At 40.5% G+C, this 15,547-nt stretch overlaps 1 protein-coding gene across 4 annotated transcripts; it reads left to right on the forward strand.

The window, feature by feature from the left end:
- The first annotated feature begins 6,775 nt into the window (after positions 1 to 6,775).
- Positions 6,776 to 15,056, forward strand: CUNH5orf49 (chromosome unknown C5orf49 homolog). Of its 4 annotated transcripts, none has more exons than XR_003527745.1 (4): positions 6,776 to 7,132; positions 11,116 to 11,232; positions 11,329 to 11,460; positions 14,817 to 14,918. XR_003527745.1 is itself a non-coding variant. In XM_027644059.1 (4 exons), the coding sequence occupies exons 1-3, from the start codon at positions 6,779 to 6,781 to the stop codon at positions 11,411 to 11,413; spliced, it is 552 nt and encodes a 183-aa protein (XP_027499860.1). In that variant the 5' UTR covers positions 6,776 to 6,778; the 3' UTR covers positions 11,414 to 11,460; positions 14,817 to 14,918. The 4 variants fall into 4 exon arrangements, 3 of the variants coding, with proteins under 3 accessions (XP_027499860.1, XP_027499859.1, XP_027499861.1); XM_027644059.1 differs by having other exon boundaries at positions 11,120 to 11,232; XM_027644058.1 differs by lacking the exon at positions 11,329 to 11,460 and having other exon boundaries at positions 14,817 to 15,056.
- The last annotated feature ends 491 nt before the right edge of the window (positions 15,057 to 15,547 follow it).

Consider the following 15,547-nt stretch of genomic DNA (forward strand, 5'->3'; position numbering starts at 1 on the left):
TGTTGCTGTCTCTTAGTTATGCTTCCTTCCATGGCTTCTGTCGCTCTAAACCTGCGTGTCTTTTGCTGCTGCTGCTGCTTTTTATTCAGCAGTTAGATGTTGAGGCAGGGTATGGCCAGCTGTCTCAATAGTCTTCAATAATATCTGCTAGACTTGTTATTGCCTTTCAGAAACTAAATCATCTCTACTGTCCTCAGTCATGGGTGGCATCCTAGACACTTTGCAGGCACGATACAGAAGACTTAACCTCAAATCCATAAACACAAGCAAAGTGGGAGATACTGAAAATGGTAGCAGAGTTCCTACTTCACAGCTGGCCTGCAGTGCTTAAACAATAACTAGGAGAAGCTGTATAAGGGAAGAAAAGTTTTGTTTGTTTTGCACTTTGACAACCTCTTTTGCCCTTGCATGCCTTTCACTTAACCTTCGCAATGCTGGATTCATGGGATATTTGAAGTAACAATCTTACTTTTCAGTATATAAGTATGAGCAAAAGATGTAAAAAATGCTATTTTGTGGATATTTGAGATTAATTTAAATCCCACTGAAATAAAAAGTATAACACTTGTAGCGTTTCATAGATGATCCAGGTGAAAGACAGAAAAAGTAGGTAATTGTACTATCTATGCTCTTTGAAGCATAGTAACAATTAATTTTTGCTTAGTTGTAACTAGTACTTGAAATTAACATATTCTTATAGCATCCTAACAAGACCAAAATTAATAAAATTGTCCTTCTTACAAAATAGCATATAATTACAAGATTTTTTTCTGACTGATACCATATGAATATGGAAGTCAGCTTATGCGCTATTAGCTCTGGTTTGTTGTTGAAATGTAAAAAGTATTCAAATTTCTCATTCACGAAACATATATATATATATATACATATATATATATATATATATATATGTACACATTTATATAGTATGGTGTCCTTTCAGAAGAAGTTCTCAAAATTGTGGGTCACAGGTACGTGGCATCAGGCCACAGTCCTACTGAGCGCGGCACAGTTTATTCATAGCAGCCATCTGCCCACTGGCAAACTGGAATGACAATAGGCTTCTAAGTTCCTACATTTGCTGTAAAGCAGAAAATCTGAATTTTGGTCCCCTTAAATTAGTCTAAAATCAAAATATAAGTTATTTCAGTTATGTTCACATTTTTCTCCCAGAGTTGGAGACTTTTAATCATTAATTCTCAAGATAGGTGCTCAGTCTAATAAAATCTCAAGAAAAATGTTTTTGTTGTCTTTATGACTTCTTCCTTTTAATTAATACATTAAGATAAATATTTTCCAGTGGAATTAAAGACTTTCCAAATAGCTCACATGGCAGCAAAACCATGTCCCAGTCACTGCCTAAAGCGAGCTGTCACTTAGCTATGCTTAAGACTTCTGCTAAATCCCTCCTTACCACTTACTATAAATTTGTCTTAGGAACACTTAAATAAGTTATTGATCTCCTTCTTAGACTTTGAATGTACTCCAGGCCTTTAAAATCATTGTGGCATTACCGCAGGTCAACACAATCACTTCTTACTGTAGATGAAAACCCTTTTTGTAAAGTTGATTCTATAATACTGTCATATATATGTGCAGTTTTCAGGTATAACCTGTACATTGAGGATTTTGCTTTCATTTGTATTCTTGCACATCATTAACAAACCTTGTACCTAGCTCAATGGACTTGTTTCTTTGATTTTTATGAAAGTTAAACAATATTTTTTCTGTAAGCTATGAAATGCTAAAACATCTGAATGGCGGGGAGCTGACTAGTCCAATGAAATATAGAGATATATGTGCTCTCCAAGAGCTTGTTGAAAATGCTCATGGTTCAGAGCACTCATATTTCACTGGTGCTCTTCTCTCATTTTGTAATTGCATTTGGATTCTTGCAGCCAAATCCTGCTAAAGAACAAGAAAGTGGGCAACACACATACATCATACATGCAGTATGATGCCCAAAGAAAGGTGTATACCATCCTCCCTCTAGCCTTCAGTTACTGAGCATCATTATTATCTTTCTATTGACAAGAAGCTATTTGTATTTAATAAATACCTCGTCTTCCAATGCATTTTACATCTACTATTTATAATGTTTTATTTTTCCGCTCTAGATTCACCCACAGTTCTTGTATCCTCTTTCTTCCTCCTCCTGCAGCAATTTCAGCCTCAGTAACTGGATATAATGCTACTCATGTTTCAGTGTGTAACTTGAAAAACTTTATGATAATCATACAAATAGTATTTAACATCCACATTAGAGTAAGGTTCATCAAGTTCTACAACTTCCATGTTGGTGACATAGGTTGCTAGCGAATCACAGAGCGTGAGTTCCAAAAGTCCAACGCAAATGCATTTCACACTGTGAGGCAGCAGCCAAAAGATCAATGTAAGAGTGATTCACTGTGGTCTGGAAAGAAGAAATTCAAATGGGAACACCTGGGAAGCTTGCTGAAATTCTTTTTTGATGTCAGTGCTTTGCTCCAGTTTATGGAGGACTACCAAAGGACAAGAAGAAAGACTAGACTTGCAGGTATTTTTATTAACTATGAAAGTATTTGGGATTACCTGAAATTAATCCTATTTAGCTGCTGTTTCTAAAGACAGACAGTAGTATCTAAAGTTATGTGAAAAGCATTTTTCATTCTTTTAAATTCCTTTATGTTTTCTCCATTTTGTGAAATATCTACAGACCTTCCGTTTTTCTGGTGAGACACAGGTAGTTCAATCTGTTTCTAAAGCTACAGCTGTGCATACGTGAAGGTAGAGCTGTTTCAAGTCTGTCCTGTTCTGTTTTCAGACCTTCATATTAGGACATATAATAAGCTATGTTGTCAAGATGCTTTAAATAGCAGAAGATTTACTGTTAAAAGATATGATTATCTCGTACTTTGATATGTAGTTTTCCTTTTGGTTGTGGTTAGGTATGAACATACTTTAATTTTTCATTTTCAGACAGCAGATTCTCCTTCATCTAATATAGATACTACCCTTCAACACTTTTTACAGGTGGGCCTCAAGCAATTTTAAGCCTAGGGCTTTTTAGTTTTATTCTTCATTTCTTGTCTAAAATAGTGAAGTGATTCCGAGGAGGGAAAAAATGTCAAATATATGTGCCTTAAATAAAACATGTAATTAAAAGAGTATTTTTTGTTCTTTGAAGTAATTCAGGTTTGTATGGATTTGTCAAAAGTGGTATATAAATCATGTGTAACTGGTTCACCCTAAAGTTTGCTACATATTAATTTTAAGCATTTTCAAATTTAGGGGCAGCAATTATTAAGGTCAGTGTAGCTTTTGATATGTCAAAATGCAACATAAGGGCATTTTATTCATGTTTGTAATTGTGACGAATGAACTCCTTTATATTGTAGGATGCCCTCTTTAAAACAAAGATTCTGCCGAGAGTTGTTTGAAATTTTTTTTGTACAGCATTTTTCAAATCTATTTGTAGACACTGAGATGCTCTTCATGAAAATCTCAGTTTTGACAAGAAAAAGTGCAAGTGGAGTATTTTGAAAGGTTGACAATCCTGGACTAGAATTTTTCACGTTTGCATTCCAAAACAGCGTTAAAAATAGCAATTCTTATGAAAGTAACATCACCTCATGTATAAAACTGTGTATTACTCTTCTTACCAAGAGGGTTATTGAACAGAATATTTATCTGAATTGGAGCATATATCAGTCAGCTATACTGAGTTGTGCAGCTATACTGGGTTGTGCGGCAAGGTTTTGGTAGCAAGGAGGGGGGACAGGGCTACAGAGGTGGCCTCTGTGAGAAGCTGCCAGAAGCTTCCCTCATGTCTGACAATGAGCCAGTGCCAGCTGGCCGGCCAAAGCCAAGCCCATCAGCAATGGTGGTAGCACCTCTGGGATAAAGTATTTAGGAAGAGGAAAAAAACACTGCAACAGCAGCCATAGAGAGGAAACAACTCTGCGAACAGGCACTGGAGCAGAGATTCCCCTGCAAAGCATGGTGGAGAGCATGGTAAGGCAGGTTGTAACCCTGCAGACCATGGAGGTCCATGGTGGAGCAGAGAAACACTTGCAACCCATGGACAACTTCATGCTGAAGCAAGTGAATGCCCGAAGGAAGCTGTGACTCTTTGGGAAGCCTGTGCTAGAGCAGGCTCCTGACAGAAACAGCCCAAGGAGAGAGAAGCCCATGCTGGAGTAGGTTTGCTGACAGGACTTGTGACCTTGCGGGTGACCTGTGGTAGAGCAGCTTGTTTCTGATGGACTGCACTCTGTGGAAGGGACCCGTGCTGGAGCAGTTCATGAAGAACTGCAGACCAAAGGAAGAATCCATATTGGAGAAGTTCATGGAGGACTGTCTCCTGTGGGAGGAACCCCACGTTTCTGAAGAGCCTTCCTGTTTGAGATAAGCAGTCAGTCAATAATTAGAATCTAGAAGAAATAAGCACTTATGTGAAACAACTGGCTTGGCCCAAAGCTATGGGAATGGAAATGGGAGAGTTTTTGAGCCATTTTTGTTTCAGCCTTTTTCAAGGGCCATCAAATGGAACATTTTTTGCAAAGACTGTCTCTACTCTGTGGCTCAGCTAGAGGTCAGGAACACATGGCAATCTGATACATGTTGAGGTCAAACAGCTAGGACAGGAGATGGATTGCTAAACCTTAATTTGACAGCAGGTTCTCAGATCTAAGTGACATAAGCTTGAAACAGGTACCTCAGCTTGTAGTAAGAAAACAGCTACTTGTGTTTTTTCTGTGTATCGATGACCTGTCCAGTTATATGTCATCTGTCCTCTTGTGTCAATCCTGTCTCCCTTTCCCCGTTGTCATTGTCTCTGTTGTGTCCCCTCTACCTGCCTCCATTACTATTTTCTTCACCTATTCCTTTTAAGAATTCTTTTTTCAAAGTTATTCCATAAGCCAGTGTGACATTTTAGAACAATGACCCTGCTTTTGACACACTTAGGTGTGAAAAATTGCTATAAAAATACATACCAACATGTTTGAAACTCAGGAACCATAGCAGTGGAACGTGAAGGGATATTACTCTAAAAAGGCAGGCAATTGAACTTCTCAGCCTTAAGCCACCAAATTCAAAGCAATGTTTAACTCTTTGGTCTCCTAGCTCAGCTGTATTTGAATGCATAGTTTTCACCATACAGACTAAAACTGCTTCATTGTTTACATGTTCATATTTAAATTACTAAGGAAACAGAGCGACCTTCCATGCTACTCTATAACAGGAACATGCACTTAACAGTAGGATATTAGTAAAGTCTGGTTGCAATTGGAACAAACCCCCCCGGGCATTCATATCCTGCTTATGGGGAGTCTGCTAAAATCAACCAGAAAAAGCTTTTGTAAAGTTTCAAATGATTCTAAAAGGATTTATACCTTCATTACGAAGGAAAAAAATAGTGAAAACCATAGTTTTAAATTATTTTGGATGGACGGGGGAGTATGGCAAATCTATAACAAGCATCCAGCAATATTTTTAACAATCTGTATTGCATCCAGATGCTGTAACTCAATTTAATGCCATCAATTTAACGTTAATCAAAATGAGGTACATGAGAACAGTAGGAAGAAAATGGGAGAGAAACCTTTCAGGTTTGACTTCAGAGCTCTTGCCTAGCTTAGTTTATATCTCTGGTGAACAGTTTCTTGTGACTCTATTTATAGCTGCAGTTTCGGCTGAGCTGCTTTTTATAAAATGGGCTTGCTATCTCTTTGTGCTCGGACTAAATTACAAAAAAAGTACTTGCACAGTGGCAAGAGGTCTCTGCGTAGGAAGCTGATGTAAGGCAGCTATTGGATTTTCAATTCCACTGCTCGCTTACGCTGCTCTAATTTGGCTCGTGCTACAGAAAGAAGAGGATATTAATTGGTAGAGGGACATTATTAGATAAGCAGATGGAAATTGTCACAAATGTTTAAAAGAAACCCCACAGAAGTCTGCAGATTATAAATGCCTCCACTCTGCACTTGCAAAGAAGCAGTAGTCCGTGTTATTCGGTGGATTAGTGATGGGAGAGTAGCAGCAACACAGTAGGAATGAGACTTTTGTAGGCCTGGCTCCAAAATACCTGAAACAATCAGTTGTGAAGATTTCTGGTACTCTGAATGTTGGAGGTTTTAAAATAAATTTGGGATGTTCGGTAAAATTCCAGGTGCCTGGAAGAATGCTGTTGTGAAAGTCCTAACCAAAAGATACTGGTAGCAATAATAATTGTAATGCTGTACTTACAGCACAATAGTTCTACGACTGTGGTTGCAGAAAACAAACCAAACCAAGCCCCTCACAGATCTCTAAGAGGCACGGTAAGAAGCAGCACAGGCATAGTTACGTGTATGTATTAAACCGGGATATCTGTGGGGTGAACCCAGGTACTGTTAGGGCAGAGCAGTTTTACAGTCAGTCTGAGATTTGCACAGAGGAGATGCTTACTTTCAGTGCTCCCAACACAAGTGTGTGAGTTTTCCAGTCGCATTGCCTGAAATGGCTGAGCATCCCGTTAAAACCTGTGCTCGAGTGGGTGAGGAGCTGCTGGGCAAAGAAACCAAGGTCCTCAAGATCTGGGATCCTCATTCTGGTGGAAATTCCATGCTGCAGTGTGTTTTTATTGAACAAAATTTTTTATTCAGCAAAAAAACTAGTACCTTTCAGCCAAGCTTTGCTCTAAGCACCCACCCCAGCTTCCAAGGACACAAGGGACCAGGGAGCTGGCCTGAGAGTGGGTGATGCTGGAGCCGCTGCTCAAAACCGGGACCAAAACCCCAAGGCCGAGTGTCCGGGAATGCACATTTCAGCCTTAACACCGCTCTGTGGAACGCCCAGAGTCCCGGAGCACCGGAGCCCAGCCACGACCGAGGGTCTGTTCCTGCCACGCCGCCCAGGCTGCAGGCCGGGGCCGGGCGGGGCCGGGCCCGGTGCCCGGCGGAGCGTTGCCGGGCGACGGCGGCCGCCCCGCAGCATGGCCGGCCCCGGCCCGTGGCCGCCGGGCGCGGGAGGGTCGCGGTGGGCAGAGGAGGCTCTCGGTATCGCGGCGGCAAGGAGGCGGCCTGCCCTCGCTGCCTTCTCCGCCTTCAGCTTCATCCCGCCCAGACGGGAAGGGCCTCCGGAGCTCAGCTATTTCAACCGGGCGGCCAAGGTGAGGGGGGGGAAGAGAGCGAGGCGGGGACAGCCGGAGAGCCTCTCGGGATCAGAGTGACAAGCCTTCCCCGTGGGTCTCTGCGCAGCATAGAGACGTTATTCTCCGTCCCTCTGCAAGGGCTCGGCCCTCATCATGAGGGACCTGGTCAGGCAGGTGCCTAAAATCATCGTAGAATAGTTTGGGTTGGAAGGGACTTTAAAGATCACCTAGTTCCAACACCCTTGCCATGGGCAGGGACACCTTCCACTGGACCAGGTTGCTCAGAGCTCCATCTAACTTGGCCTTGAACACTTCCAGGGATCCACCACTTCTCTAGACCACTCGTGCCAGTGCTTCACCACCCTCACAGTGAAAAATATCTTCCTAATATAGAAATGCTGAACATTAATCTTGAGCTAGCCTAATGCCAAAATAGCAGGTTTCATCTTCATAGGCCTTTGCAAAATATGTTTGCTACTTGTGGATGGCCAACGAGGGTAAAGTCTTTTACTGGACCGCAAGAGAAGGCAGAGACATGGTTTGTCAAGGATTGAGGACTGACAGGTCATGTGGTATCAATGAAATGTGAGGCAATCCACATGTGCAATCCAACCCCGAGTGTCACTGGGGTTGGATTGCAGCACCTGTGGTTTTTCTGGTAACACACACTTTTGGGGATTCTTTAACAAGAAACTTCTCCATTTCCAGATGAGGCAAAAAGTTTTCAATGTGCCTTGCACAATTTTTCCATACACTGAGCTTTAATAATGAAAATCGATAGAGCTACTCAAAACAATAACATCATTTTATGCCTCAAAAACTGAATGCTTCTGAAGGTGTTACACTGACACTTAACACATACAAGTCAAGGAGGCTCACTCCTTACTCTCTGCTGGATTATATCACCCTTGTTCCTCATTCTCTGTCCTCATGTTTAACATCAGAAATGAAAAAAATCTTACACCTTCAGCCTCAGCTGAGTGATACTTCCTGGATGGCAAACTTTTCTCTCTCGAAAGTGTCATGAGACATTGAATTTAACACCCTTTTCCTCAAAAAAATTACCCTTAAAAATTTCTGAAATGTCTATTATATCAATATAATATAGTATTATTATGGCAATGTATAGTTATTTATAACAATAAATACACCCCATATATTTATCCCGTTCCTGCTCAAGTGACAGGCTGCTGAACGTGCCAAGCACTGGGCAGTGCTGACTGGTGATTTGTGAGTTTATATTTTGTGTGTCCCTGGGATGTGGGCAGGGTGCAGACCGAAGCACAGTGTTGGGCATTAAAGGAATTAGGACAAGAGGTCACGATTTTCAGCTCTGCCAGGGGACGTTAAGTTGGATATTAGGAAGAAATTTTTTATGGAGGGAGTAATCAGACATTAGAATGGAGGGAGGTGGTGGATTCACTGTCCCTGGAGGTTTTTAAGATGAGACTGGATGTGGCACTTAGTGCCATGGTCTAGTAACCACAGCAGTGCTGGATCAAAGGTTGCGCTTGATGATCTCAGAGGTCTTTTCCAACCTGGTTGATTCTATTCTATTCTATTCTATTCTTAAGATGAACAGCAAATTTCCTGCATTGACCAGGTGGCCCTGCTAAACTCTACTCTACAAGTAGAGTTGTAATGTCAGACTCTTTTGTGTTGATTCCAGCATCGCCTTGGGATGGTGCTGTGAGCCAAAGGTGAGCGAGCACAGTTGGTGCCCCATGCTTAACAAACATGATAGGGAGAGCACAACAAGATTAAGGCTAGAGCAAGTCAAAGGGCTGGCATGGTGCACTTGGGGCTGGTGGAGCTCACAGTCTACCCAGTCTGAACAGAATTAGCAACCACATAGTAGAGCTTTTGCTTACAGTATAGTCTGCTTTCACACTCACGATGATTTGGTTTGTGGAAAATGCTGCTCCAGTAGCATGGAAAACAAACATGATAACAGCTGTTTAATAGATTTCTTCACAGCCCAGGCCTTGGCCACAGGGGAGGAAACAAGCAGATTCAACCCATTCTTCTGCACAATTAAGGAATTAAATAATTTGGGGTTTTTTTTATTTATACAGCAAAATAATTTCATTCCTTTTTTCAGCTTAAATACCTAAACCAAACTGTGTATCAGAGACTGAAGCAGAAAAAATAGGAAGATGATTTGCTCATCATGTGACCATGAACCAGAAATTCCTGCCTTTTAATCCCTTGGCTGACAGTTGCTCCCTCTATTGTTTTACATGTTACTGTAGCCAGTTTGCCTGATGTTTCCTCTTCTGAGCTGTGGAGAAGGCCATTACTTATTTTATGTGTGTCTGGAATATTACTGAATGCTTGCAAAGCACTTACCTTTAGTAGCACTACACAGAGGATGCCCACCCCGAGTGCATATTTATCGTCTGCTCTGCATGACTCACTTGCTCAGAAAGGTTTAAGAAACAGCTCAATACCACCACCAGCAGCCAGGTCAACTAAGTTATCATTTAATAACAAAGAGAAACAGTAGCAGAGAGTTATCAGTGTATTGAGAACAGAACTGTTGCCTCTACACATCTGGCAGAAAATCTTAGATCATCTGGGAGAGAGCTAGCTTTTCACATAACAGGCTGGCTGCCTGTCTTTGAGTTCCAGAAAGAATGAGTTTTCTGCTCTGACACAAGTAAAAATAACGGACAAATAATGCCACATGAATAAAAACAAAGAGCAAATAACACTCCTGGTGGTGGGCACAAATTGGATGCTAACTGAAATTCTGAATGAAACTGGTAGCATGGAGAGTAAAGGAGAAGTAAGGAAATAAGAAATAATAATAATCATGAAGGTGACACATCAGGTGCAGGATGCTCTTGAATGTGACTGAAAATCTCTGAGGCTTGATGGTTTCTGGGAAATGAAGGGGTAGATAGGTTAAATACCAAATAATCCCTCCTCATGGCAGAACCAAGTAATGGAGGTATCTTTACAAATTAAGCCTGTGATTACAGCAGTGTCTTACTAGTGCTCTTAACTATGGTCTTCTTTTAACGGAACCATTATAGCCTTCTTGACTTGCCCTAACTTGACTATTTTTGAAGGATTGCACTGTAAATTGTAAGACTCAAAATACATGAACTAGAGAGGGGAAAAAGCCCAACAAAATGCATCATTGTTTTAGTCAGCCATGCACAAAGACGGTGATGGATTGATGTTTAACTGAATATGGACCTTTTAATGAAGCTCATTAACATATGACAGCATATTTCAGTAGGGGATTTTGCTTTTCCCTTGAAAACTCTTTTTGTTTTTGAAATTCCTTTGATTCCATTCATGACAACTTGTTGAATGGATTCCACAAATGCCTTTGTTAGCAGGTCAGATCTTTAATGTTGCTTCTTTGGATACACCTATGTCAACAGTTATACAATTATATTCTGTCTTGGAGTGTGCTATATTTTCATGCATGACATATGTATGTCACTCATACCACTGGTTCACAGAATTACCACTGTGGCATGTTTCAGAACTGTTCTCAGTTCTGCTTTAATCAGAAATTAAACGATGATTATACTGCAGGATACCTTTGTGCTTTTCATTCCAGATTAATTTGGAAACTGCCTGTTTTGCTTTTACATAATTTGCCAGTTCAATTGACAAATATATGAACTTAAGAAGAAGAATATTAAGTTCAGAAAATGAAAGCAAAGAAAGCAGTTAAGTTTCCAAAAGTTACAACAGACTGGGGCTGGGGGGAGGGGGGAGGTGGGATGTGGAAATTGAAGTAAATTGCCACAAGGGAAATTTCAGAGATGACTAGACTTAAAAAAAGGTATCGTGTCATCAGGCAATTTTGCAAACTATTACAAAGGAGTGGCCCAAACTTGCTAATAAGCTCAGTAATATTACAGTTGTCATCATCTAATACAATATGTGCACCATTTAAGTATTGATTTGACTACATATATTCTGTAATCTGTAAAGTTAAGCAATGCTGTGAATTAGCCACGTTTTCCCCTTTTCTCAAGACAGAACATGTTTTCACCTATGACACCATTTTTAGAATACCAGAAGGTTACAACAAGTATCTTCCTCGCTGTGACAGAAAACACGCAAAAGGTCATGGTCTCAACATCAATGAGGAGGTAACCCTTTGATGAATTTGTAATTATCTTTGTTAAAGTTGATTTTTATTTTTCTGACGTGGCTAGGCACTACAGGCATTGTTTTACCCTTTATAGTGCAGCCTATGTGGTAGGAAAGGAATTGGAAGGAGGACGTCATTGTGCTCAGCCTGGAGGTTTAGAAGAAAGCATTAGCCCATGAAGACACTTGAATTAGCTCTTGTTCTTTGGCATCCTGAAGATTTCCAGGTGACAAGACATATGCAAGTTAAAGCACAGGGAAAGAGGCAAACCCTCTGTTACAGAGTTTAGGGAGAATTCTGAATGTCTGTACCTCTCAAGAGTGGTAGTTCAGGTGCTCCTGCAGCTATTCCTGTGATGCTTGAAAACTTTTCTCCCTGAGAGGACTGGACTCAGAGGCCCTGATTTCACTACTGTCCTCTGACACCCACCCTCCCTACACCAGCATTTGCTGTGAGAGCCCAAGCTTCTGAAGCTGGTGAGTTTGTTATGGAAACTTACACCAGATTGCCCTGCAGGAAGGAAATTCATTGGGAGCTACTGCAGAGGAGTGGTCAATCAGAACACCATGGACATGCCTTGAAAAGAATGGGCAAAGTATTCAAGGTCAGCAGAATCTGGGTTTGATGTGCAGCCCAATAGCTAAATACAGCCATGGTTTTACACAGCTGCCTTGAAAACAGAAATACGATAATATATACACATAAATATATATGTATGTATTTTTTCCATGCAGTGTCTGAATAATACAACTACATACGCAAGTGTTTATGTATCTATTTATACACACACACACACACACACACAAACTCACCCACACACAGAGGGAGAGGCTGCCAAAAATCAAATGAAGTGTAACCTCTGTGTGCTATTGGCCTCAAAATCCCAAAGGGTTCATGGGATGTAAAGTGATGGGTAGACTAGGGATGGCTGTCTGCCTTGATGATTATATATGATAAGGAAGAAGGAAGAGAAAGACAAAAGTTAAAATTACTCTAATTGCTGTGTAATAAAATTGTTGTTATTTTGTAACAAAGGCCACTGCTTGTGATTTGTCTCACTAGAAGCCATATATGCCAGATATCTCAGCGCAAGTGCGTAGCCATAATACCCTTCCACTCTTATCAGACAGTGCAGGCAGTATTAGATGCTCCCAAAGGAATCCCAGGAGTGCCCATTACCACCCTGTGCTCATGCCTAGTAAACCTGTGAGGCCAATCTGTCAACTGTAATCTGTGTGAGGCTAAAAGGCATGTGAGTGACGACTCCAATTAGAAATTAAGTTTTTTATTTCAACAAAACAAAGATAACTTTCCTCCCTCACTACCAAGCCCAACCCCAACTGGGAAATTTGTGTAGAAGGTTTAGTAATGTAAAGTTCAGATTTTTTACTGAGCGCTTGCATCAACAAAACTCACTTTCCTACCAGTTTTCTTCCTAAAGCCAGAATGGGCCAGAATTCATACCAGCTCTGCTGGGAAGTGCACACTAGGGATTCTGTCTGAACAGGTGTCCCTTAATCCAACCCTTTAATTAGCATGGAGACACATCAAACCCACACCTGTTTAATGCTACATGATCCTGCTGTATGTGATGACACCCAACACTGGATGTAACCATAACTAAGTGCAGTCATGTACTCAACTCCTTCTCTTTAATTATCATTGTGGCCCTCACAGACTTTATATAACTATATTATAAAATATAATAAATAAAAATACCACAATCAACATCTTTCTAGTACAACACTGAAAGCAGAAAGATTGAATCCACCACAGTACACTACTTTACTTGAAGTGGAAAAAAAAATAAAAAATGCTGCAAGTAAGCCCCTCATTTCCTGCAGAGCCTGGGTGCACACAGGGAATTCAAGAGCACAGTCACAGATACTCGGTTTAGCTCCATGCAGCACAGTAACTGCAGCAGCGTGTTTGCACAAGGTTGCCATTGCTGATTTCAAGTGTTAGCAGTGCTAGAATTACACACTGCGAAGGCGTTTAGCAGGACGCTTCCCAGCCAACTGTTGGAAAATCTGAAATCCGCTGAATGCCAAACCCACAAAGATAAAATGCCAGTGTGCACAGTCAGTGCTGTGCTACTGAGGATGCCGAAAATTGATTCTTATTTGTTTAAAAGGAACACAAACTATTGAAATTACATACTGCTGCCTATGATTAGCGTTGTAAACCCTGTATTGCTAGCAAAGTCTTTCTCGATGGTACAAAGACTTTGTCATTTCTCATTTTTCAACATTTATCCACAAATAGGGCAGGGGAAAAAACGATCTTAATTTTGCCTGCTGCTCTTTTTGACTTGATTTTCATTCTCGTGGAGTTAAAAGTTGGTGTACTGAATAGTTTTTAATAGGATAGAGTAAGGTGGGTAGGAGGACTGGGGGACGAATGGTTGTTTTGTAATAGGCTTTTCTCTTGAGGTTTCTTCGGGATTTAAAAAAAAAAATAGTGTTAACAGCATCTTCTCAAGAATCTCAGGTTCTGTTCATGAGTCTGGAAATGTCTCTCAGCTGACTGCCCTGCTATGAGACCCCTCCAATCTGTGGTCCCCCGTTGCATCCTCACAGGACCCAAGTTCTGATTTGGCTCAGACTTGTGTCTGTTGTAGCAAAGAAGTAATTTGTTTGCACTTGAACTGTGGTGTGGCATCTGCATTTTGATTTTCCTTTTAGATACTATTTATATTATAAGACTAGATAATCACATCGGGGACCAAGGCTTACTGTATTAGCCAGTGCACAAACATACAAGCAGCCTGATAAACTCGAGACCTTTGGCTAGGGAAAAACAAACAAATCCTGTCTTTCCCTTCTGACTCCATAGCTCCCCATTGCTGTAGCACAGGAAGGAACTGCAGATTTCAGATAGTGATTGCACAGTCACTTAAAGTGCAGCTAAGAACAAGCTTAAAATAATCTTTTCTTAGGTTAATTTTCATCAAGTCTACTTCCTATCATTGCAGTTATTCCTGTAATCTTACAGATACAAGCATTTTTAGTAAAACCTTTCATTGTGCAGAATTAAAGTAGTATATGCTTTATTGCCTTCAGGGAAAGCTTGCATGGACTAGTGGTTGCTCAGGGTTTTGATTTAGGCTTTGATTTTTTTTTATGCTGTGCTTTCACTGAATTGTGTAAGCAGGGTAGGTGTTGCTGTAACACAGGACACAAATGTCTCCCATTTTTCAAATGAATCATGCAAGTCAGTGCACAAGAAAAATAATAAAAATAAAATCTGTGCTTTTCAGTACCATAGCATTTAATTTGCCAGTAATCATATGGTAATCGTGTGTGTACGTATGTGTGTAAAAAGTTATCAGTCCACAGCTCCATATCTTATCATCATGTCATCTAGTGATACACTAATGGTTTATTCATATACATAGAAAACTAGGGCAGGGATGGAACAGTAAGGGTGCAGATCACTGCTAAATAAATATACATCCATATAGCAAGTGCTGTACAGCTTTGTCAGTTATTTTGACCCTGGCCACAGCATATTTAGCATTAGAAAACTGCCAAGCTTTCTATTCAGTTATTTTTTTATAAGATGACTTTTATATTTTCACAGGAAATGGCAAGACCTGTTCCTGTGTTGTCATCTTCAGAGTATGGGAAACGTGTAAACAAGCCCTTAGAGCAGCCGACCAAAGAACATGCAAGGGCTAATCACCTCCATGCAGCAATATACGGGGAAAAGCGCAGCACTCGCTTATTGGAATAACCTCCAAGACTGGATCCATGTTAAATCTCTTGCATCTGTCATTGCCAGCAACATTTATGTGAAAAAAAAAAACACATCAAAAAGCAATATGGTGCTTCTGCCTTTTCCTCTACATTTTAGTTAATGAAAATTATCTGAATTAAAAATAGGATGAAAGAGCAGCTGTACTTCTCCTCATGCTAATTAAAATGCATGTCTTCTCCTTACATTCTCACAAAAATCTCATGAACAGCAGCACCAACAAGAGCTGAACATTTTAGGCAGTAAAACTGCAACTGAGACCTGTTGGGTCAAAAGCTGATTCTGCAATTCTAGGCACTGCTTCTACGCAACTATTCACAGACTTAACATTTAAGCAAGCTTGTTCCTCAAGGTATCAGTGGTCACGAACTTCTTAATCCTTATGATTTTGCTACAGAATTGTGCATCATCATTTTATCTGCACAACAGCTGAAACGGAGATTCAGCTCAGAATTTTCTAAAATGGATGGGCTTACCTATGAATGGGCAAATAAAGAAGTGATCTACTTCCAGAAGTGCTTCCAGTTCCAGTAGGCTTCAAGTGGAAGTCAAGTTAA

Source organism: Corapipo altera, unplaced genomic scaffold (assembly GCF_003945725.1).
Source record: "Corapipo altera isolate COAL_440 unplaced genomic scaffold, ASM394572v1 24b, whole genome shotgun sequence".
Lineage (NCBI taxonomy): Eukaryota > Metazoa > Chordata > Aves > Passeriformes > Pipridae > Corapipo > Corapipo altera.